Genomic DNA, 22585 nt, shown 5'->3' on the forward strand with positions numbered 1-22585 from the left:
GACTTAACCTCACCAGTTGCTCAAAATTTGAATACTTCCCAAAAATATTGGAGCCTATGGAGCACCTAAACTTTCTCTGTTTATCAAAAACCATGATTAAAGAGCTACCCTTGTCGATTAAAAATCTAATTGGGCTTCAGACATTACAGCTCTACCAGTGCAGAAACCTTAAGTCTGTCCCGAATAGCATCTATAACTTAAACTCACTTCAAACTCTCACGTTTGGTGGTTGTTTGAAGCTTAAAATGTTGCCTCCCTTCTCGGTAGGTTTGCGCTCTTTGGAAGAACTGAACCTCAGTTACTGCGGTATATTAGAAATCCCTGATCGCCTCGTTTGCTTAACCTCATTACGAGATTTGGACCTAAGTGGAACCTTGATCCGGAGCATACCTGCAAGCACCAAACAAGCTTCTCAGCTGTCTGTCCTACGCTTAACCAACGGCAAGAGGCTGCAATCTTTACCAGAGCTCCCAGGGGTACTAATTCATGAAAGGCAAGGCAGCTCGCCTCAGAATGCCGCACCGACATTAAGGTCTTCGCTCACACAATTGTGCTACGATGAATATGAATTTTCCCGACGCCATCACGAGCAACTTGGTTTCTGTAATTGCCAAGGAGTTTGTGATGCGTTTGTTGCAAGTGGAAGCAAGATTGTTGGCTCTTATATAAGGCACAAGTGGAACAAGTTCCTCATACATTCAAAAGGGAAAGCAAGAAACTGCTTTATTCACCTGTTTACAAGGTAGAAGTACTTTTTCATCTGGATTCATTTGTTTGTTGAGAAAAGCACAGTGCGGAATACAAAAGCACAAACTTGATCTTACAAAAAGCTGCTTCTTTTAAGCCTTGATTCTCTGTTTAGTCTATGAAATCTTTGTAATTCTGTTTCTGTTTTATATCTGTTGTTTTTAAATTTGTAACAATGGCTTGTCTTGGTTCTCTACGTAGTTTTGTAGTTATAGTCAAGGTTGAATGTTGAGATTTGAACTCGAGAGTGTGAAATTGGAGAATGAAATTCTTCGAAGGACATGTTTATTTGTAAGGAAGGATTTGCAAGAAATTGATATTATTCTCATTTTTTTCTCACACCGAGTTATTGCTTTTGCGTTCCAAATAGACATGCAGCACCAATTCTTATGCTATTTGTAACCCATTTGTTGCTAACCACCTTCCTTCAACCGTAAATATGCGGATAGTTATGTCAAGTCATCCATCCGTTACAGACATACTTAAGAGAGACCTTTTACATTGGAATCCATCAAAATGAACCCGTGTGAATCCCAAATGCTTCCCGTTGTCTGTTAACACAGACAAATGACAAGGCACAGTACTTGTTTAAAAGTGATCGATAAACTCGACCCCTCTGGCCCTCTCCCTCTTCACCTCTCTCCCCAAAAGCCTAACCCTCTCCACAGATCCTCACCCTGCATCTGTGCAACCCTCAAATTCCAAGAGATTGAAATCCACCTTTACAATGAGAGACAGAAGCAACAACCCGAGGCCATTGCAGAAGGGGAGGTTCCTCAGCATCTAAGCCATCCAGACCGTGCAGGCGTTGGAGAGAGCCCAGAAAACCAGAGCTTTTCAAACCATGTTTTCGACCCCAAGTTCTGGCGGTGGCTGAAGCTCAATATGATGGCCGTCCTCTGCAACCTCCTCCGCCATGACAAATGCTTCTTGGCTCTCAAGGTTTGCTTTTGAAGTCTTACTTGCAATTCAGTTTTGTTTTCAGTTTGTTTTTCCATGAACTTAATTTGAACGTTGAATTGGGTAATCTTCAATTCTAATCCCATTTATATAAGAATTCCAATAAGCCAGTCTGGCTCTGTGTACAACACGTCGACATGATGCGTTGAGAGAACCTCAGTTCTCCCCAAATTCTTCAACTTTGATCCTATTTAATAAATATCAACATGGTTGATTGTTTTAATACGTAGAATCTACATTTACAGCTGGGACTTTACGTTTTAAGACTAAAGTTTAATACTTTAAAACGTAACGCTGCAGCTCTAAAGAACCGTTCTATAACCTAGATAATCAACAATGTCAATAAATTTGATAGGACTTACTGTTATATCATTGCTTCGTCATTTGATAGGAGTTACTGTTATATCATTGCTTCGTTGTTTGATACAGGTCTTCGAAGACGTTCATAAGGAGCATTGCTACAGGCCACAGGTTTCACTGTATTCCGATATGATTAAATTAATTGCTAGCAATGGATTGTTTGAACAAGTTGAACTTCTTTGCTTGTACTTGAAAAAGGAAACTAATTTACAGCCTGAAATTGAGGCATTTAATGCTCTAATGACTACATTGATAAGTTTTACCTCCCTAAACCTGCGTTCGAGTGTCATTGCTCGATGAAAGAGGCGGGGTGTGAACTCGATAGTCATCCTTTAGAATACTCATTAATGGTCTAGAGTCGATGGGAGAGACAGGTCGTTCGGGTATTGTAAGGCAGGATGCTCAAAAGATTCATGGGGACTCTGGGGTTTGTAAGGGAGAATAAAGAAATGACAGTGAACCATCAGTGACGGTTGGATAGATCATATGATATCTTCGGTCAGGAAATATGTAAGAAACTCTAGTTGCATTTCATGTGATTTCCGTTGAGATCAAGTTAGTTCTTTGTAGGACTTTGTTTCGAGAAGCAAGCAATTACCTGCATGTTTTCACTCATTTTTCACTCTAGAGTTTCAGTAGTACAGAATAACATATACCTTGGAACATAAGCATTCCAAAACTCATTTTTTCTCCCTACTTTTCAGTTTTGTGATCGGTCTAATGGATTGCATTAGCACTTCTTAGTAAATAGATTGCATACTGAAATGGTGATATTGCATTAGTTGCCTATATCGGGGTGTTCACGTATTAAAGTACTTTCCCGAGCAAGAACATAAGACTTATGCTGCACAGTTGGTTAGCTGGACGGATTTAATGACAGTAGAACAGAAAGTGCTAGACAAACTAGAAATAAGGGTGCAACAGCGGACGCTCAAACTGAAATTTAGAGAACTGCAAGATAATTCAAGTGTATTGAAATTTGAACCCGTCTCATATTTTCTTTCGTTTTACTTTTACTGCTTATTTTCCTTCTCTTTCTAATACTCTGCATTTTTACATGTTAATTGGTAACCCATCTCTGAAAACAACTAAAAAAATAAAGAAATATAACCACTAAAGTCGGATTATACCGAAGAATCGAGGGGCATAACTTTACTTTTAAATAACTACATGTTCCATCAAGTACTACACTTTCTACGCATCATATCCTTAAAGACAAAACTGGGACCTCGTATTCCCATTTTTTCAACTTTCTCCTACAATTTTCCCTTCTTCTTTTTGACCACAAACCTAAACTTTATATAGGACAGCAGAAAAAACTGAAGTGACAAAGGGACACATGACCATGAGTTGATCTATGTTCTGTTTCAGAACTGTTTCCCTTCAAATGTCTGGCCAAACTGCCAGTTTGCTGGAGCAACATTGTAAGATGTTAGTGTTCTTCCACTACTTACAGTTACCTCGAACGAAAGAGGCTGCCCTTTAAGATTGACATTGCTCTGCCAGTTCTGTCCCCAGTTCCTGGCCATCGGTATCCAGCCGGTCCTTGAACCCTTCACTTTCACAGCAAGAACCTCCCCATCTGAACCTACATTAGTGATTAGGACTTGGTAGAAGTGAGAACTCCCACCCACCAGGAACCTTATCCCTCCAATTCTCTCACACTTCACCCTGCACACAAAAAGTCACAGAGCTTCTTGCTTAGTGCAAGATATCGCAATCAGAATCCAAGGAAAAAAAGCGCCATTATCAGCACTCCAAAAAAGACATCTTGCACTGATCAAAGTACAATTTTTGCTTATGCTTTATAAGTGCAGTTGGATCATGGATGCCCTTTTTGGAGTATAAATAGCAATTCCTTGAAAAATTCTAACTTTCTCCATTACCTCCTATATTGAACTGGCACAATATCGGCTTTTTTCTTTGCAATTTCACCAAATGCTGCCTCAGACATCTCAAAGTGTTCATTGGGGAAATTGCACCAGCCACCATAATCTTTTGAGAGCCCGAAATTCGGAGGGCAGAAATCTGTAGCAGTGAGAATAACAGAGGGGCTCCCTTGCAGACACCACAAGATGTGGTCAACACATCTCAGTTCGTAACAAGCGCCACAGGTACTCCCTTTGTTGAACAAAATGCCACTCAGCCCAGCACTGTGCTTCCCATAGCTGATCCTGTGAAGGTCACCATAACCACACGCACCTTCTGCAACAAATAAAAAAAAAAAAAAGACATTGAAAAACTCTAAATCCAGAGAGAAACAAAAACTTACCTATAACTGGGATGCCAGTGTGGCGATTTCACAAGTCAATCAAGCACTGCAGAAAGTTAGTTTACACGAAATTTGTGTTATTCGCTAGGGATAATGTACTGGCATCCCGGTTGCAGGGACATTCTTCTCAGAAACATGTAGTATTATTCAGTCAAAAACGTGTAAAGTTTGCAACTTTTTTGCCCCAGAAGCATAGTTCCGTTGCCGAGCGGGCACCTCGGCAAGTTTGAAAGTACTTAGATTAATTTACATTTCAATAACGCCCAATAAAAACAGTTTTCAGGTAAGCTCAAGCAATTTCACGAAGCAGTTTTCAGGTGTCTTATGCAGTCTAAAACTCGAAAAGTTTACAACCTTTTTGCTCCAGAAGCAAGAAGAGTACCAGTAATGATGCAAAAGACCTTGAAAAACTGCAAATATGGAGAAAAACCTTCCTGTAACTCAACAATTAGGATGCCATTATAGCGGTATCTCAAGTCAATCAAGCAAGGTCATGTATTTGAACTTTCGGCACAACAGTGCTTGATTGACTTAGAATACCGCTACATCGACATCATTCTTCTAGTAAACATGGAGCAAAATTAATCAGTAAGACATTAGAAAAGATTGAGACTTTTTTGCAGCTGAAACAAGGAAAGTACCAGTAATGATGGACCCATCAGTTTCGTTGGAATATGTTGCAGTGGCCGTCTTCCATTCTTCTTCATCCTGGGCAGCAGCAATGCTGCCGCACAGTAAAACCCAGAAGAGAAATGCAGCTGCTTGAAGTTGAAGGGCTCCTCCCATTTGAGAAAAACGAGAACTAATAATCTACGGGGAAGCAATGGCTTGTACTTGAAATCAAATGGGTTGCTTTTACTTTTCTTCTCCTTTTGATGCAACTGGATTGAAGAAGGACGAAGAAGTAACAAGAAAGCTTTCCTCTTTCTGGGGCGAAATGACCAGAATCTCCCTGCTGAGATAAAGGACAAATAGCAGCCTACAATGGCGTCCACAGTTCACATTGGGGGCACATTCTGCGAGGGAGAAAGATAGAGGGGTATGATGGTCAATGAGTCAATAGGGTTTTGGACCCTATTCCATGGAAAAGATGGAAGCTGTAGTTTACTTTCTTGTGCTTTTTAAGCGGGGAATTGAGACTCGAAAGGAAGCTTTGGCGCCAGCATTTGGCTCCTCACTCTTGGTGGCAGACACAGATACGGAAAGCATTGAAACAAGTGTTTATAAAGGAAATTGTTATTAGTACTTCAAAATTTTCATTTCGCATTCTAAACTTTTTATAATTAGAAAGAAAAATATATTTATAAGGAGTATAGAATGTGATTTTTAAAGTGCTAATAATAGTTACCTTTATAAAAATGAAAAACAAATTCCAAAGATTCTTTTAATTTGTTTTTCAAAATCAGATGAAAGGTCTATGAGAACAATTTATGTGAAACGTGTTTACATCAATATTGGTTTCTAAAGCAATATGTATAGAAATTTGTATTTGACACTGTACTATTAGATGTGTATATATAAACTTATACACGACACTATATTGCGGGTGGGCGTGGGTTGAGTCAGATTCATTTTTGGTGGATCCAAATTTTTTTTTTTTAATGAGTCCAAGCCGGTTTAGGTTTATGCATTTTTATTAGTGAAAACGGCTCATTCGGATCCATTTGATACAATATGATTCTTATGGGTCCAATGTTTTCGTTTTTAATCATATGTCATATAGCAAAACAACTACATGAAAAAATTTCTATGTGTTTCCTTTACGAACAAATTATGTCTAACATATCCAATACCAATAAATGTTCTAAAGAAACAAGTTTCATTGTTTTACTTCTTAGGGTTAAATAGATATAGAGTTATGGATTATGGGCTTCATTGTGCACCACTAATAAAATGACAAGTATTAAGACAATCCTTAAACAGTCCGGGGCGAGCTACCTGCACATAAATATGGACTCAATTTTGGACTCGTTTTTACAGCCGAACAATACAGCCTGGGTCCACGAGTCTAAAGACTCGTATGCCCATACCTACATTGTATTTAGACCAGTCAAACAGGTCGTGTTTGTTGTGTTCGTGTTATACCCGTTATCTTAACAGATCGTATAGTGTCAAACTCGTTGACACGCCCCAACCCAGATATCCAAATGACACTTAGATGACACGTGCTGGCCGACACTCGAAAGTGACGAAAACCATGAATATATAAATATGCAAGAACATAAGGGAAACATGTATTCCAAAAGTCATACAACAAACAACAATCATAAGGAATATACAAACGCTAAAGAAACAATAATAATGTTCCGAAGTTAAACATGAACGAAACAGAATGTCCAACAATCACAAATCCAAAAAAAAAAAAAATGGAAAAAGAAAAGTGCAAGAATATGTCTAGAGCATACCACTAAACGGAAGTACTAGTGAAAGGTAAGACATCAAGTTACACTTATTCATAAACATTGAAACAAGTATTTATAAAAATGAAAAACAAATTCCAAAGATTCTTTTAATTTGTTTTCCAAAATCAAATGAAGGATTAGGATTCCTAAGAGTGAATTTATCCTTTATGGGATTTAATGATTCGAAAGAGAGAATTCATCCTTTAACGGTCATTTGATTTGGTAATAGTAATAAAGATAACGAATCCAACAATTGATCCATTTTTTTAAATTGTGTTTAATGGAGAACAATTTATGTGAAACGTGTTTACATCGACGTTGTGTTCTAAAATAATATGTATAGAGATTTATGCTTGACACTATATTATTAGATATGTATATACAGACTTATACATGACATTGTATTAGAGGGGGCGCAGGTTGAGTCGGGTTCATTTTTGGTGAATTCAGACTCGACTTGTTTATTTTGTAAACAAGTTTGAGCTGGTCCGAATTTATGTATTTTAATAGCGGAACCGGCTCATTTGGATTCGTTTAATATGATTGGATTCCTAAGGGTCAAACGTTTTCGTTGTCAATCATATGTCATATAACAAAACAACAATTAAAACAATCTCTATGTGTTTCCAATACAAAGGAATTACATCTAACAAAGCCAATACCAACAAATATTTTAAAAGAAGAAGTTTGATCCTTGTTTTACTTCTTAGGGTTAGATAGATTTAGGAGTTATGGATCATTGGCTTCACAACTGTAGACCATTAATAAAATAGCAAGTGTTAAGACAACTCTTAAGTGGTCTGGGCCAAGTTACTTACACATGTGAAACACGGACTCAATTTTGGACTCGTTTTTACACAAGTTGGCATAACATTGTGAGAGTTAGACTGATTTTTGTGCGAATATACTTTTTGCAAATCATGCAATTGTACATTATTTTAAACAAAAAATATATATATAACATCATATTATTAACACAAACGATCACGATGACAGTGAACTTATACCATAAAAATTGTTCTCCTTGACATGGCTTGAATTAGTCGCTAACTTGCTATTTCATCAAGCCGCCATGTGAAACCCACAAGACGATTGCCCTCTTTATCATGTTGCAGGCCTCATTCCGTAAGCCCGTTGCATTAAAGCCCACTTCTATATTCTCTAGGCTCCAATGGAGCTCAAACATTGAAAATGTGATTCTATGGACACCCGGGAACTGTCTAGACTCACAAGTATTGCTTATGACGAACAGAGAATTGTCTTTGAGTTGGTATCCAACGACTAACTCAGATACAATTCTTCGATCGCGAGACCCTCTTCCTCCCCATCTGGAGGAGAAATTTTGTATACATCGTTGCCGGATATGGCAGCTCCTCATTGTGAGTGAGACCCATGAATGTTGGTCTCACCCGTTGAGAAGCTGCCACACTCGACAGTCCTAATAATCACTTCTTTATACCTAAACGCGACAGTCCTAATAATCACTTCTTTGGACCTAAACCCTTTAAAACCAAAGAAAAAAACGAGCCGAAAATTGGGTGCACACAAAAAAGGAGCGACTGGGGAGCAAAACTTTTGGGTTTATAAAATGAATATCACTGTGAGGTTTTCTGCGTTTCCGTGTTTCCCAAGTTACAACCTTGATGTTGATGGAGTATGAGGCTCACACTATGATATCTTTCAACGGAACAATGCAGCTGACAGGGGTGTTGTTGCCTTTCTCCCGAATGACAATAGAATTGTCGCTGGTAACGGTACTGCCGCTGCTACCATTACTGGCAGTGCTGTTGCTGATGTTCTTATTAGTAGAGTGATACAGATTGAATGTTGCCTGATCTAGTGTTCCTTCTCTGTAAACAAACACACTGTCATCTTCTTCCATTTTGCGCCACTTCCGGTTTCTGTCGCTAATTCGATGGAGATCATGGAGCGGCATGCCTCTGCAATGTACAAGACAAGTAGAATCAAAACCTCAGTTTATACTTTTCAGATAAATATCTTATCTGGCACTTTATGACAATGAAATCGGCAAAAATGCAGGAATATAAAGCTGTTAAATACATCAATTGTAGACTTCGCGAAGATTAATTAAGTCCATAATCTGCAGTTTATTTCAGACATTATAATTAAATTATTGAATAAGAAAACAGTTTTGTAAACATATAAATCACATTATTTCTTATCTTATTTGTTATTTTTTATTAAGTTACATATATTATACGGAAGGAACTCATAACGCAAGTAATTAAGAACGTTTAAACCTACTCCAGAGTTCCTATGTTTAATTCCCCTTCTATAATATCATTTGTATCAAAAAAATGAGACACGTGCACACGACTACTTGATTACTATCAATATGATTATTAATCAAATAGGCCGCAATTTTCGCACCCCTCTTTATTCACAACATTTCAAATCGAACATTTTATCATTTTGAATGGCAACCAAGGAAAACCATTTTGCACCATCTCAACCGAGCATACATTGCATCACGTCCTTCGTAGGATTGAAACAAATGAAACTCACATACGTATCAAAGGAGTGACGCAACACATGGTCATTCTAAAAACAGCATTACTCGATAAGATCAAACAAGTAGCTAAACACAACCCGAGTAACCTAGTTCAGTTGCATACCATTACCAATAATCGGGTCAATTGTTTGATAAATCAATCTTATCATACCATAACTTCAATAAAATCATGTATAAGTTTCTAGTTATTTAACTATATATTTTTATCAAGTGATGCTCAAGGCTGGCCCTGAGAACTTGGGCACTAAGCCAGCTTTCGAAGTGGGAACCTAATATTCTCTGATCTCGGATCTTTTGTACATTGATATGTTAAAAATAATAATAATAATAATAAATAAATAAAAATAATTTGGCCAGGTACATGAAAATATTTATTTCTACATCAAATATCATTAAAAATTAAGAAAAATTAACGAAAAGTCTAAAAAAAATTATCTTTTAATGAAAAACCCTTTTTAAAGGTATAGTAAATAGTATCAGAGAAAGTTATAAATGTGATTTTTCGTTAAAAGTGAATAGTACCGAGAGTATTTTATTAAACCTCCCTAAAAATTAATATTAAAAAAGGAAAAATGTATAAACATCACTTAAATACTACACGCCTTACATTTTTAGACAGAAATGTACTAACTGAATTTACATAATCCAGTTTTTCAACCAATTCATTTTCAATTACCAATGATTTTATTTTCTGATATTTAAAAAAACAAATTTGGGGACCCTCCGATGTGAGAGCCTTAGGCGGGCCACTGCCTCGGCTACCCTTAGGCCGGCTTGGTGCTACTAAAACACAATCACAAATGAGTGTCTAGTTATATTCCAATTTCAATTATTAAACACGTGTCTATTTGTGATTTATGATTTGTTTTTCAGCATCAGCTGCTTTTGAGAGAAGCATGGTTGTATATTTTTTTTCAACAAATTTTTGGAGGACTTGGTCAAAAATTGCCCCCACATGTTTTTCGCCGCACAAAATTACAAAGAAGCCCAAATCCTATCTATCAACGTCACACACCCACAAACACTCACAAACAAAAAAAACACTCATGCACTGCACAAACCCAGCAAAAATAAAATCAGCGAAAAACAAGGAAAAAAATAAAATACAATTAATTTAATTAATTAGTTAAAATAGAAAATCGGGAAGAGTAAACAAAAGAAACGGCACTTCACTCACCTTACATGGAAGAGATCGGAGATGTCGCTCATCCTGAGGTAAAAGTTAACGGCGTCAATAAACGCCCGGTACGTATAGATATGAAGCCCGTCGATTCTCGGGTACGGCAGCCTCGGCCTCGGTAGCGGCGCCTCCGCGGGGGGAGCCCACTTGCTCCGCCAACCTCCGGCTGAGGAGAACACGTACTCCTTCGTCGCCGCCGCCGACGACGACGGCGGAAGCCCCACGAAGCCGAGGGTCGCCATGATCGGCTCGAGCTCGTCGTGGGTCATGATGGGCTTGAAGGTGCGGGTGTACCAGAGCGCCAGCTTCCGCGTGCAGCCGCGCATGTAGTCCTCCATTTTTGGAAAAATCTGGGGAGGAAGGGAGGAGAGCTTGAAACGTAGGGATTGGGGAATTTGGGAAATGGGACGAGTTTTGGAGGGGTTTGTGGTGTGTGGGTGTGGTGTGTGGGTGTGGTGTGGTGGGAGAGTATTTGAAAGAGGGGTAGTAACTTGCCACTCAAGTTGGAGGAAATTACGGAACGACGACTGAAGATGCAAGAGTGTCTTGAGGGTGTATCTGGGATTTTGAAGCGGTGCGGTCTGTTTTTTTTAATTTTTTTTAATGTTTTTGGTGATCAGAAAAAGGTGGCTAAAGATTGGATTTTGTGTTGTGAGATATGGGATGTTATTTGTGAATGAATACGATAATTGATGGGATTTTTTTTTTTTTTTTGTCAAAATAATTGATGGGGGTTGAAGTCTATAACTTTTTTGTAACTTTTTGGAGATTTTGTGCCGTAATGGATGGATGTCTATTTATGGTAAACGAATAGAAAGGTCCTTGATTTAGGAAATTGTCTGGTGGATATTGTCATACCATTGTATTGTGTTATTAACGTATTTTGTTGTTGCCAGTTTTCCATGTCTGCACTAAGCATGTTGAAATAGATTATCAATACATTCGAGAATTGGCTGTTGCCAGTTTAGTTCAAGTGCAATATGTTTACAGTTAGGATCAAATTGCTGATATACAAACTAAAAGTATGTCCAAGAAAAGGTTTCTGTTTCTACAGTCCAAGCTTTCACTTGGAACCTTAAATTCTTCCCAGTTTGGCTTGAAGGGGTGTAAAGATGAAGATGTCAAGTCATGACTATAGTTTGTTACTAGTTTGTTATAAGCTGTTATTATTCGGTTAGTTTGTTATGGGGATTTGTACATACCCAAAGGCTATATATTAGGGTGTGTAAAATTCATTTGGTAATTAATGAAAATATTCCTTTTACTTTTGCTGTGAGAAAACTGCTTTGAGAAACCTTCATCTTCTATAGAAAATTGAACAATATTTGGCTACTCAAAGATGAGTAGGAACTCCTACTCAAAATTTCTCAAAATTGTTCATTGTCAATTTATAGAACTTCGTTTTTATAATCATAACCATTCATATTATAAATCACCATATAAAGATCGCCTTTACAAAAAAATCAATTAAAACTAAGGTTATTTAGTCATCAAACTGTTTAAAAAAAATGAACGGTATTGGTAAAAGCATTACAAACTGTCTATGTATTTGCTACAATAGATTGACTAAACGATCTTATTTTTAATTTATTTTTGTGCAGAGATGATATTTACAATGTGATTCATAGTATGAACGGTTCTGATCATAAGCACAAAGCACTGTGAATTAAATACTAAGGTTTGGTTTGGTACTGAGGTCATTCTGAAAAAAGCTGGCATAAAAAAAAGCTGAGAGCTGTTTTTGTGTTTGGTAAACATTCAGCTTCAGCTTTTTTTCACAGTTTTGGGTGAAAAAAAGCCAAAAACAAGAAGCTGCAAAACCCAGCTTTGAAAAACCAGCTTTTTTTCACATCTCTTTTACATAAAAGTTTACCAAACACTATAATACTGTTTTTTTTTTCAAAAGCACTTTTACAAAAAAGTTAACCAAACACTCAGCTGCTTTATTTCACAGTTGCTTATTTTCAAGGCACAGCAAAACAGTTTTTTTTCAAAGCACATCAATACCAAACCAACCCTAAGGCCCTGTTTGGCAGATCGGATAAAGGATCGGATAGCATTAGTTATACGGACCCGGGTGTTTGGCGTTCACTCGTACTAAATAAGCACCGGATTAATTTAACCGGTCGGATAGGATAATACGGTATACACCCGCTTAATAAAACCAACCAAAACGTCCGGATTATTTAGTCGGGGAAGAAGAATATGGGAGAGAAAGGGAGGGAGTTTGGGGGGTGTGGCGGAGAGAGCTGGGGAACAATTATTTGGGATTCTTCTATCGTTGGGGAAGAAGAAGGGAGAGAGAGGGAGGGTGTTTGGGGGGTGCGGAGAGACCTGGGAACAAAAAAATGATTTCATTTTAATTTTTTTTTTTTTTTAAAGTTTGATGCCTCCTATCTAGTATAATATCAAACACAGTATAAATAATACGATCGCTAGTCCGATACTGCACCAAACACCCGACTAATTTAGTCAGTACTATCCGGTGGCTATTTATCCTATCCGACAGAAATAGTCAGTACAGTCCGAGCTGCCAAACGAGGCCTGAGTTTTGAGTAGCAGTTCCTACTCATATTTAAGTAGCAAGTATTGTTTTGGAAAAGAGAAATTTTATTTAAACTCATCTAACCTCTTTCTATACCCAACTTAAATTTTAAATGTTAATTATCCATTTTACCCTATTGCATAATTACTATTAAGTACAAAATGAAATTAATAATAAAAATCAAATTTATCAATAGACCCACATACTATAACTAACCCCTAACATCACTCTTTATTTATTTTACGTTCATTCCAACTAAAACCCTAATAGCTCTGATAGAGAAAAACAAGATTTTCTATTGATGGATGGTGATTTTGAAGTTTTTAATTCTTTAACTAAGGTATGACTCGATTTTTGGATATTTTGTTTGTTTGCTTCTTCTTTGGATTAAATTTCATACTTGTTATATTATATTGTATTTGTTTTTCTATACCGTTTGTATGCGCTCCAAAACACCAGTGCAAGGACTTTTGATTAGTACTGCAAAGACATAAAACTTGATTCTTGGTGCAAATAAAGATTGCTCAATGTTAACCATGAACTAGCGGGTGGCATGTCTTGCACCTTTTTTATTCGAAATAGCTCCAATTTGTTTATTTGTTTATTAACATAGCAGCAAAACATTTAGCCCTATGTCACTTCAAAGTTTCTTAAAAAGTACATGAAAATGCTCGATTTAAAAAGGACTAAATTGAAGCTTGCATAACATTCTCTTGGCAAATTCAAGTCTATGCAATGATCTCTTGGATCCCAAGTCCATGGATGGGTTGTGGTAATAGAAAGAAAAAAAGCAGCCATGGAAATGCTAATCCTATACGGCAGATGCAATTATAGGGGGCAAAGGACTTCTCTTTGGAAAAAAAAAACATTCAATTAGAGATGTTATTTTATAAAGAGAATGGGCGTAAGGATAATTTTACATTTTGAATTGGATTTGAGATGGTAGTTTATGTAATAAATTTAGGTTTAAAGATATATTAATTCTTTAATTAAAAAAAAAATATAGGTGAATAGAGTAAATTGAGTGTAGAAAGATGTTAAATAGGTTCAAATAAAATTTCTCAATAGAAAATTCTGATCTCTCTCACTTATTCACTCCGAGTCACTACGATGTGTAATGTCACTTGGTCAATCGACCTCCATCTTCGTTGATTTTTGTTTTAAATAAGAATGAATTGCCTTGTCTCTCTTAATTCATGGCAGGGAAGGGGATGCTCGAACTCGGTTCTAGCATCTTTACTATTTAACCCCCTTTGCTGCTTGGTTTTTGGTTGGTCTGATGTCGCTTGCCTTGGTGTAGGCTTCTTTGTACTGTTGGGGCATCTTTGCCCAAGAAATGTGATTCCTGTTTTCCGAAAAAAAAAAATAAATAAATAAATAAATTCACTCCGAGTCACTGAAACACACTAAACAAGAACAAAAGGAAAAAAAATGGAGCTTCGTCTCCATCTCTGCATAATCTCTCTGCTACTGCTCTCATCAAAATCAACGGCCATACAATCCGACGACGATCCGATAATCTCGCGGTTCCAACGATACCTCCGAATCAACACGGCCCACCCAAATCCCCAGTACCGTGAAGCAGCGGATTTCATTCTCTCCGAGGCCAAGTCACTCTCCCTTGAATCCCAGACTCTCGAGTTCGTCCCCGGCAAGCCGCTCGTCCTCCTCAAATGGCCCGGCTCCGACCCCTCCCTCCACTCCGTTCTTCTCAATTCCCACACCGACGTCGTTCCGGCCGAGCACGACAAGTGGGTACACCCCCCTTTCTCGGCCAACTTGGACTCGAACGGCGACGTTTACGCCAGGGGGTCCCAGGACATGAAGTGCGTCGGGATTCAGTACCTGGAGGCGATTCGACGGCTCAAGGCTTCTGGGTTTAAGCCCAAAAGGTCTGTTTATTTGTCGTTTGTTCCTGATGAGGAGATTGGGGGACACGACGGTGCTGTGAAGCTGGCTGAATCTGATGTTTTCAAGGGATTGAACGTCGGAATTGTGCTTGATGAAGGTGAGCTAATCAGACCTTATGATTCTGCTCACTGTTACTAGTTCTTGTTAATTATTTGTTGTTTGCTTACTATTTGCTAACCATATTGTCATCTGGGTAATTGAAAATACTAGTGCTTTTTACGGTTTTTGTTATTGCTAGTGATTTTATCATCTGGGTAAATCAAAAGAGTAGTGCTTTTTAAGTTTTTGTTATTGGTTTGCTATTGGCTAGTGATGTTATTAGCTGGATAATTCCGCCTCCTAATCAGTATCTGGTATTGAGTTGGTAATTGCTAGCCTTTGTGTCATTTGGGCAACTGATTGCACTGGTGATTTCTAAGTTTTATTATTGGTTTGGTTAAGTGGGTGTTCTGGTGCTTTCCTTGTGTTGGTTTGCTGTTTTCTAATGATTTTGCTATTTGGTAAATGGGTGTGCTCGAAAAAAAAACAGGGTTGGCATCGCCGACTGAGACTTACAGAGCATTTTATGCGGAGAGGCGTCCCATGTGGCTGGTGATCAAGGCTACTGGGGCTCCTGGTCATGGGGCTAAGCTCTATGACAACACTGCCATGGAGAATCTCTTGAAAAGCATTGAGAGTGTGAGGCGGTTCCGGGCTGCGCAGTTTGATTTGGTAAAAGCGGGATTGAAGGCTGAAGGCGAGGTCATCTCTGTTAATATTGTGTTTCTGAAAGCTGGCACCCCAACTCCAACTGTAAGTTGAATCACCTTGGTGCTGGTTTCTTCATGACTTGATGCTGGCTTAAATGGAGTTCTTAGTTTAATAGAACTCTTTCTTCTCTTGGATTAACATAAGTTTCAGAACTTAAACATCAGTAAGGAATATTCATGTTTAGAATTTAATGTTTGGAGGGACCTAAGGGAATTTTGTGACAATATGCAATACTGCATTGTTGATTCGCCTACGCATGAATGAAACTGAATGTTGTTGTTTGCTCCTTAATCAGCAAAATCACTTGTATGTGCTATTGAACTCATGCCTTCTCATAAATCTCACACTCATCTTCTGGGGCTATAGTGTAGGAAAGGATTTTCATTGGAATTCTTAAATAATATTTTTTTTATAAAGAGAATTCTTAAACAATTGATTCATAGACACTTGCAACACATTTTAGCGGACGACATTACACTATCACTTCAGACATAAGCGTGTGATGAAATGTGCATGTATCACTTGATATTACAAGAGCAGAACGTAAAATGTTAAGCTTGATTTGGCAAGTGCCAAGATTCATTCTTGCAAAAGTTGGCAATGAAATTATCGTAACCTGGGATCATAATGTTCCTCACTTATGCAGTCATAATAACAACATCTCTGATGAAAAAATGATCTCCCTTTTTGTTTGCCAGGGTTTTGTAATGAATTTGCAGCCATCTGAAGCGGAAGCAGGCTTTGATATTAGGGTCCCACCAATTGCTGATCATGAGTCTTTGGAGAAACGGATAGCTGAAGAATGGGCCCCTACTTCACGCAACATGACATTTAGGGTAATTAGCACATTGATCTTATCTTATCAAGTACAAAATTACTGCATACTTTAAGAACTTAGAAGTTATATATGGTAAATCAGTATGAAAAACACTTCAATATAGTCTTTTATTAAATAGTAAATACCTTAATAAATAGGCAGCACTAAGAAACCGATGTAGTGTTTACAATGGTTGCAGTGCACTAATGAGTGATCGTTTAACCTCCTGATCTTGCTTGATCAAATAATGGACACAAAGTTACAAACGGACCAGTGTAACAGTGTTGTAATGTCCTTGTGTTGTTGCCCCTCGCATTGCCAGGAAAAGTCAGCAGTGGTCTTTACCTAGTATTCTGTGTTTTAACTATTTAAGATATGTTGTCCATTAAGTTTGTCCGAAGCTCTTAAAATGTTCAGGCTTTAGCCTAGGTGCATTGCGTCAGTGAGAAGTACGGACTACTATGATTACAGAAGACATAATATTTAAAATTTTCGGTCTGATCAGAGCAGAAAATACATGTTTCCAATTCCCATTCAAAATGTTTTGAAAATGTATATCCTTCCCAATTTCGGAATCGGAATTTGTTGATTTAAAAAATTTGGGAGTTGTATGACTCATCTATACCAAGATCAAAAAAAAAAAAAAAAAAAAAAAAAATCTTCTCCATGGCTTTATAGTTCTCCAGTTCCTATCCAATTTTATTCGGATTTCGGATTTCGGTTTCGGATTTGAATCGAACGGAATATTTTGGAATATTTCTCTACTTATCTTTGTAGCATGGGCAGTTGAAGCAGAAGGTTTCGGTGCTTGATAAGTCGGGGAAGCCAATCCTTACAGCAACTGACAGGTCAAACCCCTGGTGGGCTCTTCTTGAAGACGCTGTCAAAAAAGCTAATGGGAAACTTGGTAAGCCAGAGATTTTTCCCGCTTCAACAGATGCTCACTACTTCCGGAATCTAGGCTTGCCAGCAATCGGATTCTCTCCAATGGCCAACACTCCCGTTCTTCTTCATGACCACAATGAGGTGAGTAGCCAGCCTGATATTTTGTTTGTTCTGTTTACATGTGCATCCTTAAGTGTTTGTGAACTTGTCTCTCTGTGGTTTTTATTTTGTAAGTTAGTCTGCAACCAATTAGTTTAACCATAAATGATCATCCTCTTGCAGTTTCTGAACAAAGATGAATACTTGAAAGGAATTGATATTTATGAATCTATTATCAAGGCGTATGCATCTTATATCGATCATGGGAAAATCGCGGGTTCCCGGGATGAGTTGTAAAATACCACAACGCGTATGGATCTTTACTTGTCTCATGAGACGATGCCTGGTGTTTTTGCATTTTTGTAATATAATGAGATGAGAAATGCTTTGATACTGGATGTAACAATAAGGCGGAAGGGAAGAAGTTTGCCTCACGATGCACAGGGCCTATTATTTACAGTACTGGTTGATGTAACTTCTACCCTTTAGAAACATGGTTTTCGGAAAATGTATTGGTTGTATGATATTCCAAATTGGATAATGGTCCTGTTTCCCTTTATGCGGAATCTGATTGTCCCTCTACTTATGATTAATGTATCTGAACCGTGCAAACATTATAATCGGAACTTCATTTTCTGTATCTTCAAATAAAGATGGTATGTGCGACAAATCACTCAATTTGGAGATTTTCAAGCCGTTCATCTGCATCAAACAAGTATTATCCTTCCAAATTTACTATTGGTTAAATATGTTTTGGTACTGTGGTTTGCTCCATCGGACATGTGTTTACCTGTACTTTTACTTTCACTAATTTAGTACGACAACCTTTCAAAATGTGCTCATTCAGGTGTAGTCGTTAGTGTGCCCGTCCACAAGCCCCCAGGTTCTATTTGTTATTGGATAGTGTTATCTACATACTTATTTTACTTTTCACACTCCTCTTATTTTCGGTCATCGGATCGAACCAATTGAAGAAGATTAGTAACAAAAATTAACAAGTGTTGTTTTTATTGCTTCAAAAAAGTAGTCTTCTACTCTTTTGTGACAACAAAAATAACATAGACGTAATTACTATTTTGAAGTGCTAATAACAATATTAAAAAAAAAAAAAAATTGTTAAAACTTAGATTAAGATATGTACAAAAGGTCACAGGGATGATGTGTTGATGGTGTTGGTGTTGGTGTTGAGTGCGTGAGACATGTTACATGTCATTAGAGTGATTCTAGTTTTTTGCATATCTCGTTCATTTTTTTTGTAAGTTTGAATTAAAATTTTGTTGTGCGTAGGCTTTTGTCACCAATGAGACGAGTAAACTAGGTTTATGTTTTGAAACCATAATATCTTTCCGAAATATCTTTTCCTAAAAATTTAAATATTATGGAATTCAATAATATATTGGAGGAAACTAAGAGTTTATTATTGGAAACGTTGAAGCTGATCAGATTGCCAGCTGAGATGCTGGGCAGCTTGCCCGAGAAACCATTGTTTTCAAGAAAAAGTCAAGTGGGACAGGTTGTTGGCAACATACGGAATCGAACCGATGAAGTTGTTGAAGCTGAGATCTAGTCGGTTGAACCGTTCCAACCCGGTCAACACAGTTAGAAACTCACTCGAGCATTGGTTCCCTTGAGATAGAGGTTGTGGAGCAGAGTTAGATTGGAGAAACGAGCAAAGATTGGATTGGAGAGTTTGTTAGATCAAAGTCTTAAAATCCATAATTGAGTTAACCGGCCGAGCGTGTTGTGCGGGTCCGATCATGTGAAATCCCGTTTTCGGATTTCATGATTTAATTAAGTATTTTGTATTTGTGTTCATAGTTACGACACATCTATATTTATGGAGTATAATTTTTTTGATAAGTTAAAAAGATGAAAATGCCCCTAATTGGTTAAACGGAATTATACGAGGACGCACTTTATCCTTCCATGTTTCACTGTATTTCTTGGCATATTTGGATAGAACTCGATCCCATGAGCATGTAGGTGAAAACTGTTTGTGAATCAGAATTATAATGAAGGAATTATAAACGAGCAAAGATAAGGGCAAAATGGTCATTGGACCATTAATTTCTAGAAGACATTAACAGTGATCTGGTGTAGAAAAGCTACATGTGTGGCTGTGACTGGGGGAGGAGAGAAAGTAACCAACAGGGAGAGGAGGAAATGAGAGAAATGCAGGAAGTTGAGAAGCAGCAAACCCGAATCATTCCCCAGACCAAACTTGCCCATCGTGACTCGGTTCCAGACCTGTTTTCTGCACAGATTTTCCAAAGCGATTTCGTTGATTTTTTTGGGGAATCGTGACTATCCACCACCACCACCACTCAGCACACCGACCTTACCTATTCCTTTCCCATCCAAACCCGACTACGTTTGACCCCAGTTCATGAAGAACTCCGAGGGCTTCTTGGCGTCGATCCATTGTTTCTGTGAGCCATATCATTGACCACCACCACCAAAATAATTCTCATGAACCCAAGAACAAGGCCCAATCATTGGATGGGGGCGTCGGAGCATTGGTGGAGGCAAATCAACAATCACCCATTCTAGGGTTTACGGTGAGCCACGTTAGATTATAGATGTTTTTTCTGCTGAATTGGACCTTGGCCCAATTATGAAAACTCTTATGGTATGTTCTACAATCCTGTGAAATTTGGTGATTTTTGGAGTTGGTCCGATAACTAGATGAGGCAGCGTATGGCCAGTGGATTGACTTCATCTTTTTAGATTAAATTCGATACTCTGCTTACAAATTTGACATCTGTCCAATGAAATTCCATTGTTCAAACCTAGTTTTGTTAATGCCTGCCACTTGAATATTATAGAAAACAAAAATTCGACTGTTGGAATGTCACCAAACTTTAGTATGTTATTGTTGGTAATAATTAAGAACCTTAGGAACTTACGGATAGGAAATCCGGTGAGCAGATCTTCCAAACTGAATTACTAAGGTTGATTTTGATCAAAATATTCTTAATCATTCTTAAGTACTAAAATTAGCAATTACTAGAGAGCCAGTGTAGCCCAACATGCTTATATTGGTTAGTGAGTTATCCTAGGTGTTGTGCACCTTGATTTACGTGCAAGTGACATCTTATTGTAATATACATATTTATTGAACTTCCAAATGACACAAATGAAATGTATGATTGCTAGTATAGAAATGCGAGCTTGGAATCTTATTAGAAGTATCATGTATAACTTATATGCTTGTATGACAAGATGGTTAGTAGTCATAAGAAGTTGATAGTGCAGGTGCTTACAATGTAAATCATAGGGGTTGAGGTAGGGATAGGTTGTGTGTTGATCTAAATACTCTATGTAGTAGTGGTACATAGATGATCTTGCTTGGTATATCTGTGATAGGGGACCATACATATTTGAGGGGTGATCATGCTTGGTATATCTGCGATGGGTGATCACCGCCTGCATGATTAGATTATGCTTATGGTTCTGCTTGGTTTATCCGCAATAGGGAACCATACGCATTCTAGGAGTGATCATGCTTGGTATATCCGGCAATAGGTGATCACTACCTAGAGCTATAGGATACAGTTATGCTTGGTATATCCGTGATGAGGACCTATACATATGTTAGGGGTGATTATGCTTGGTATATCCACAATGGGTGATCACTACCTACATTATTAGACTATGCACATGATTTTGCTTGGTTTAGCCGCAATAGGGGACCATACCCTTTCTAAGAGTGATCATGCTTGGTATATCCGCGATAGGTGATCACTACCTAGAGTTAGGATATGGTCCTGCTTGGTATATCCGCGATGGGGACCATATGTATTTCAGGGGGTGTTCATTGCCTGGACGATTAGATTATGCCTATGGTTCTGCTTGGTATATCTGCAATAGGGGACCATACGCATTCTAGGGGTGATCATGCTTGTTATATCCGTGATGGGTGATCATTGCCTACCTAGGGTTATGAAGATTAGTTGTACTTGGTACATTTCAATAGGTGACCATAATTTAATTGGATTCCGTTGAGCGGTCCGGAATCTCTACTCTTGCTCATTTCCTTAAAGTTGGTCTGGAACCTTAGATTCAAGTGAATGAGAATTATTCATAGTAGACATCGTGTTTATAAATTAGTTTACCATGTTATTACTTGGAATCCAAGTAGGGAGTTATGTAGAGTTCCTTTATTAAATTTTGTGAAATGATATGTGATCTTATTGATTGATTAACATGGTTAAATGATAATACTGTGCATCCTTGATTCAAGGAATTGATTAATGGATGTGGTTATGGAATGATGTTGGAAAACATGTGATATATGTGAATGACGAAATGACAAATCTTGGTTAGCTTTTGGTTGTTATGTAGTGTGGTACTCTATGTTTGCTGCTAGAAAATGCATTAAGAAAGTTCAGAGTTAACAAAAGGTGAATTACGAATGGCTTGATTCCTATTTAGGGTACGTAGGCAATTTAACCCGAAGGTAGATGCAGCCATGAAATAAAAGAAAGTGATTGTGTGGTTGAGTCATTGACTGTGTTTTGATCTTGTCTCGGAGGCTAGACACGATAGATAAACATAGGTTGGTGACATCACGTATCGATCATGGACATATCTCGGAATCGGGGTGTGACAGACCACGAGACTTAAGCCAAAGAGGTGAAGGGAGCAGATGTAGGAATGGTTGTCTTCGCAACGAAACCCACAGTAGTAGCACTAAAACTCATTGCCATGACATTTCTACAAAATAAAATAAAATAAGGAATGAGAAGAAGAACAATGGGGTTGTTCTAACAGTGGGTTGGACAACAGCAATTAGTGGTTTGGGAATAATTGTTTCTTCCACAGTGAAATCTGATAAGTGATATTTCGAGTAAGTGTTTACATAATTTTTTTTTGTCCGAAGAGATGATTCATCATAATAATGAGTCATCATTGATATCAACACATCTGACATTGCCAAATGTTTGAGAGTACTTCTATTCAATCATTTTCCGCAAATCAAAATGTTTAACTACTAGTAGCATCTGAGTCAGATCTTAACCAATATATCTTGCAGTTTTTCCGGATTCTCTATTCTGTGCATTAAAATGTTCCGACTCTTGAATGGTTTCTCAATTCAACATTGAGCTGGCCCTACTTGTGTCA

The 22585-nt window shown here is 37.8% G+C and overlaps 4 protein-coding genes and 1 pseudogene across 5 annotated transcripts in view; 3 read left to right on the plus strand and 2 right to left on the minus strand.

Moving 5' to 3' along the window:
- Positions 1-961, plus strand: part of LOC137724838 (disease resistance-like protein DSC1) — a 23244-nt gene extending 22283 nt beyond the window's left edge. The window contains exon 7 of the mRNA XM_088693386.1: positions 1-961. This exon is cut by the window's left edge and continues 455 nt beyond it. Coding sequence (XP_088549512.1) covers positions 1-746 — 746 coding nt within the window. The 3' untranslated portion in view covers positions 747-961.
- A 513-nt stretch (positions 962-1474) lies between these two features.
- Positions 1475-2537, plus strand: LOC137724839 (protein THYLAKOID ASSEMBLY 8-like, chloroplastic; annotated as a pseudogene).
- Positions 2538-3191: 654 nt separating this feature from the next.
- LOC137726899 (expansin-A20) lies at positions 3192-5420 on the minus strand. The gene is made up of 3 exons (XM_068465852.2): positions 4981-5420; positions 3954-4272; positions 3192-3738 (listed from the first exon to the last, which is right to left on the minus strand). Exons 1-3 carry the CDS (start codon positions 5123-5125, stop codon positions 3435-3437), a joined length of 768 nt encoding a protein of 255 aa, XP_068321953.1. The 5' UTR covers positions 5126-5420; the 3' UTR covers positions 3192-3434.
- A 2881-nt stretch (positions 5421-8301) lies between these two features.
- LOC137724840 (uncharacterized) lies at positions 8302-10890 on the minus strand. Its single transcript, XM_068463513.2, has 2 exons — positions 10452-10890; positions 8302-8681 (listed from the first exon to the last, which is right to left on the minus strand). Exons 1-2 carry the CDS (start codon positions 10790-10792, stop codon positions 8405-8407), a joined length of 618 nt encoding a protein of 205 aa, XP_068319614.2. The 5' UTR covers positions 10793-10890; the 3' UTR covers positions 8302-8404.
- Positions 10891-14115: 3225 nt separating this feature from the next.
- On the plus strand, positions 14116-18027 carry LOC137725317 (uncharacterized). Of its 2 annotated transcripts, none has more exons than XM_068463963.2 (5): positions 14116-15007; positions 15440-15702; positions 16359-16496; positions 17255-17503; positions 17645-18027. In XM_068463963.2, the coding sequence occupies exons 1-5, from the start codon at positions 14431-14433 to the stop codon at positions 17756-17758; spliced, it is 1341 nt and encodes a 446-aa protein (XP_068320064.2). In that variant the 5' UTR covers positions 14116-14430; the 3' UTR covers positions 17759-18027. The 2 variants fall into 2 exon arrangements, with proteins under 2 accessions (XP_068320064.2, XP_068320065.2); XM_068463964.2 differs by having other exon boundaries at positions 17264-17503.
- Positions 18028-22585: the final 4558 nt, after the last annotated feature.

This window comes from Pyrus communis, chromosome 5 (genome assembly GCF_041283825.1).
Source record: "Pyrus communis isolate YQ-2024b chromosome 5, ASM4128382v1, whole genome shotgun sequence".
NCBI lineage: Eukaryota > Viridiplantae > Streptophyta > Magnoliopsida > Rosales > Rosaceae > Pyrus > Pyrus communis.